The 4,265-nt window shown below is 48.2% G+C and overlaps 1 protein-coding gene across 1 annotated transcript; it reads left to right on the forward strand.

Annotated features, from left to right (window-relative positions):
* Positions 1–508: 508 nt before the first annotated feature.
* Positions 509–3,989, forward strand: PGRMC1 (progesterone receptor membrane component 1; the record flags this gene model as incomplete). The annotated part of the gene is made up of 3 exons (XM_079541809.1): positions 509–830; positions 1,946–2,101; positions 3,889–3,989. 3 exons carry the CDS (start codon positions 509–511, stop codon positions 3,987–3,989), a joined length of 579 nt encoding a protein of 192 aa, XP_079397935.1.
* Positions 3,990–4,265: the final 276 nt, after the last annotated feature.

Consider the following 4,265-nt stretch of genomic DNA (forward strand, 5'->3'; position numbering starts at 1 on the left):
TGAGGGCAAAAGGACACTGACCGGGCAGGAATTTATGTTCTTCTGGACTGGTGGTGAGGACACTATTTACACAAACACTCAGACCCAAAACAACCCACGGAGGGGCAGGTGATAGCAACGTGCTGCTCTGCCGCGCGTGAGCCCAGAATTAATCAGATGAAGATGTCAGTACTTCCTTATCTTTCACTTTATTCGGCTATTATCTCCAGTGACAAAAAGACTGAACAGAGCAGCCGACAAATGGCACGTTATAAAATCATAACATCATAACATCGCAGCCGCTGCTCTGCGGTTCCGTTACGGAGGAGCCCGAACCTGCCCCCCCCCTCAGCCCGCCGCGCGGGGCGCAGCATGGCGGCGCTCCCCTCGTGCCATCGCCGCGCTCACAGCGCCCCCTGCCGGCCGGAGAGCCGCCGCCTTCCGCCTCCCGCCCCTCGGCCGCCTCCCGCCCGCCCCGCCCCGGCCCGGCCCGCCCCGCAGCTCGCCGTGCCGGAGCGCAGTCGAACCGATGGCCGCCGAGGAGCCGGCGATGGCGGGCGAAGAGGCGGCGGCGAGCGAGGGGGGCGGCCTGCTGCTGGAGATCGTGGGCTCGCCGCTCAACCTGAGCCTGCTGGGCCTCTGCCTCTTCCTGCTCTACCAGATCCTGCGGGGCGAGCGGCCCGAGGCGCAGCCGGGCGAGGCGGGTCCGGCGCCGCTGCCCAAGATGAAGCGCCGCGACTTCACGCTGGAGCAGCTGCGGCCCTACGACGGCGTGCGCGACCCGCGCATCCTCATGGCCGTCAACGGGAAGGTGTTCGACGTGACCCGCGCCAGCAAGTTCTACGGGCCGGGTGAGGGGCGGGCGGCGGGGCTGGGCTCGGGGCTGAGTCGGAGATGTCGCAACGCGCTGCCCCTGGGAGCTCCTCCGCACCCCGCGTTGCGCCGAGCCGCACTGCCGGCCCCGCGCTCCCGGGGCGGACGTGGCATCCCCGGAGCTGGTTGTGCGCTGCTCTGTTGCATAATGTTTGTCTTAAAGAAATACGTAGCGAGACGGGTTGAGCTATCTCTGTCAGGGGGCAGAGATTGATCGCGCCGGGCTTCTAGCGGAGGGCTCCGAGGGAGAAACCGCGCTGTTCCGCCGAGCTAGCGGGGTTCCACCTGCACTTCTGTGTCTGTGCGAGCTGAACGCCGCGAGGTTCATGGCCGTGCCTTAGATGTGCCCTTTCTGGACAGTGTGAAATGTGAGCGGCTCGTCGCAGGGTGGGGCCAGCTGGTTTTCTTTTGTGAGGAAAGGTGAGATCCTTCTTGATGAACGCAGCAAACGGCGTGCTGAGAGGCGTGCAAGGCGGCAGGCAGGTTAGAGTTCACAGTGCTCCTGCAATCTGCACTACGAACTCGCAGTGTCCAGTTGCAACATGTTTGTCATGCGAGCGAGTTAATCAGTAAGGGCGTGTAGCAAGAGCCTGTTTGATAAGGAATCCCCGATCTGCTGCGAACTGCACGCTTTGGTCATCTTGTATTTTAACAGGTATCTCTTCCGTGTTAGTAATGTCCAGCATCTGCTGCACATTTTCAGTCAAGTTTTTATGCTTCCAGCTCTTGAAGTCTAGAGCATCTCTTACAAACACTCCGTTTCGCCTCAGACTTGCAAACCTGCCCTTTGTTCCGCTTTCTGAGGGCACTCCGCGTGCTGATTCCCTCCCTCTTGCTGTGCTCCACACACTGTTGCCTGGTTGACTGAAGTTCCAACAGACTCAGTATTTCTCCACATTGTCTTATTTCTTGTTCTCTTCCTCTGTTTTTCTTTATTGGCAAGTAGAATAAAGTCTGAAAACATTTCAGGAATTTGAGTTCCTCAGAACAGGGCAGGAACTCATAATCTATTTCAGTTGGGGGCTGTAATCTTCGAAGATCACACAGCACCAGTTACTGCTGTAATAACAGTGCTTACATTTTTATTTTAAAGAGGGCCCGTATGGGATTTTTGCTGGGAGAGATGCATCCCGAGGTCTTGCCACTTTCTGCCTGGATAAGGAGGCTCTGAAGGATGACTATGACGACCTCTCTGATCTCAACGCTACACAGCAAGAGACCTTGAGGGACTGGGAGTCACAATTCACTTGTAAGTAATTATAAACCTGTTGACAAATAAGTGGCTAACCAGCGTGTAATCAGGGAAGCAGCAGTGAAAGGGCTGTTGCAAATTTGAAGCACCAGTCCGGAAGCTTACTTTGAGTTAGCTTAAGTTTACTTATAATTCTAATTGATAAACTTAAGTTTATCAATTAGAATTTCTGTTATTCAAAAAACGATGAGAGATGTCAGGTTTTCCCTGTGTTCTCCCTCTTTCCCTCCCTCTCTCCGTCTTACAGAACAGCGAACTGGTTGGAAACACTCTTGTCATAGGACAAATGTGTAAGACCATCTAAAAAGTTATCAGGAATTAGGAGTAAGGAACATGCCTCTGATACAATAAAGATACCATCTATAAAGGCAATTAATTAGCTTTGAAGCTTTGAAAAATGAAGTCCCATTCAGCTTCTCAGAAGTAACATTTGAATTATTGCTTCTTGGCATTTTTTATTTTGAGTTTTGAAGGCTGTTTGAACCAAGCCTTCGCCCTTCTGAGCTCTTGGTACAGCTTTGAACCCTAAGTAAATTATTCTGCATTGCCTTGATGGTGACTTTCTCAGATCTGTGCAGAACTGTCCAGCTGACTTCTTCTGATGATCAGACAAATGCTATCTCTGGCCATTACCTTGCCAGCGATAGAGCAGCAAAGGAAAAGGCAACTTGCACTCTTGGTATATTTGTTCTAAAATTAACAGAAGGAAGTCATTATCGTAGTTGCCCTGTGTTCTCTGTGCTTTGGTAGTGTTAGTTCTTAAGGTGCAATTCCAACGTGTTCCAATTTGTTACTCAAAAAGAACTTCCAGCCAGAGTTTTAAGGAGATTGCTGTGTTGACCTCGTACTGTGCTGGCATGGACTTTCCTTCACGTAATGCCATTAGTCTCAGTCTTGACCTGGCACACCCCCTACTATTTTGACTCTGTCTTAATCAAGTCTGTTAAAGGTTGTTTTACGATGCCAACAGCTGTGTTCCAGAAAATAGAACTATGCTACCAAATTTCTAACCTAACCCAGTGTTCAAATCTACCATTTCAAGAGTCAAACAGTAGGACTGTCAGTAAACTGTGCCTGTTTGCTGTGCTTCTAGTAAATGTGACAATTAGTTGCTTTAAATTCCTATTATAATAACAATGCCAGTACGAAATGCCTACTATAAGAGGTATCTTCTGCTTCGAAATTGACAGGTGGGCAACATGTCATTGTTCTCAGTTCTTAGATATTTTTTTATCTGTTCAAAAAAGGGCACAAAGCAGAAGCTTGTTAGCTGCATAACCAGTCAGTAGGTCTGTCTTTATCTCAGGAGAAAGGATCTCTTGGCAGCCCTGTTGGGTACAGGCAGCATGCATCACAAGAAGTTTAAGTTACCTGTACGTATATATTTGTATAACTAAAATATTCCACCTACACCATTAGTTCAAAAGCTAGCTTTGGCATGGCGAGAGAAATAATGCAATCCACGATTCTGCTTCTTTAGCTGGATGAGTTCCCTCCTTTTACACATCTACATTCATCCATCTTCTGGCTCAGCCAACAGGACAGCTGTATCTCATAAACTTTGGTGTTTCTTTCACTTGTTAGAACATTAACAGCAGTTCAGGTACTTTATTTTGGCTTTCTTCTTTTTCTTCTCTCCCCTGTTTGCAACACGGAGTTCAGACGTGTTTCTTTACAATTAGGCACATTTTGTTAAATTAGGAAACCAATATGAGTTACAGAAAGTACATTTTCATGGCAGAATAATGACTTGATTTTTACTTTCATTTCTTTCCAATTTTCAGTTAAGTATCACCACGTTGGTAAGCTGCTGAAGGACGGGGAGGAACCCACTGTATACTCTGATGAAGAAGAAAAAGATACCCAAGATGCAAAGAAAAAGTAGAATGCAGTGAGGAACAGTCTATTTTTGTATCTTAAAGGATCATTTGTAGCATTCCACTTCTGTTTCACAAGTTGCAGCAGCAACAATGCTTACAAAAGGTCCAGAATTACAATGAATTATGTTTCTCCTAAGCTTCCTCTTCAAATTCAGCAGTAAACTAGTACAGGTCTAATATCTGTCTTCCTCTGAAAGTGCAGAATAGGAAGTATGCACCAAAAATGTCTGTGCAAAAGTAGACTGCAACTTTGGCAATAAAGGACTATTACTCTTTTTATT

Source organism: Tetrao urogallus, assembly GCF_951394365.1.
Source record: "Tetrao urogallus genome assembly, chromosome: 13".
In the NCBI taxonomy this organism is placed as follows: Eukaryota; Metazoa; Chordata; class Aves; order Galliformes; family Phasianidae; genus Tetrao; species Tetrao urogallus.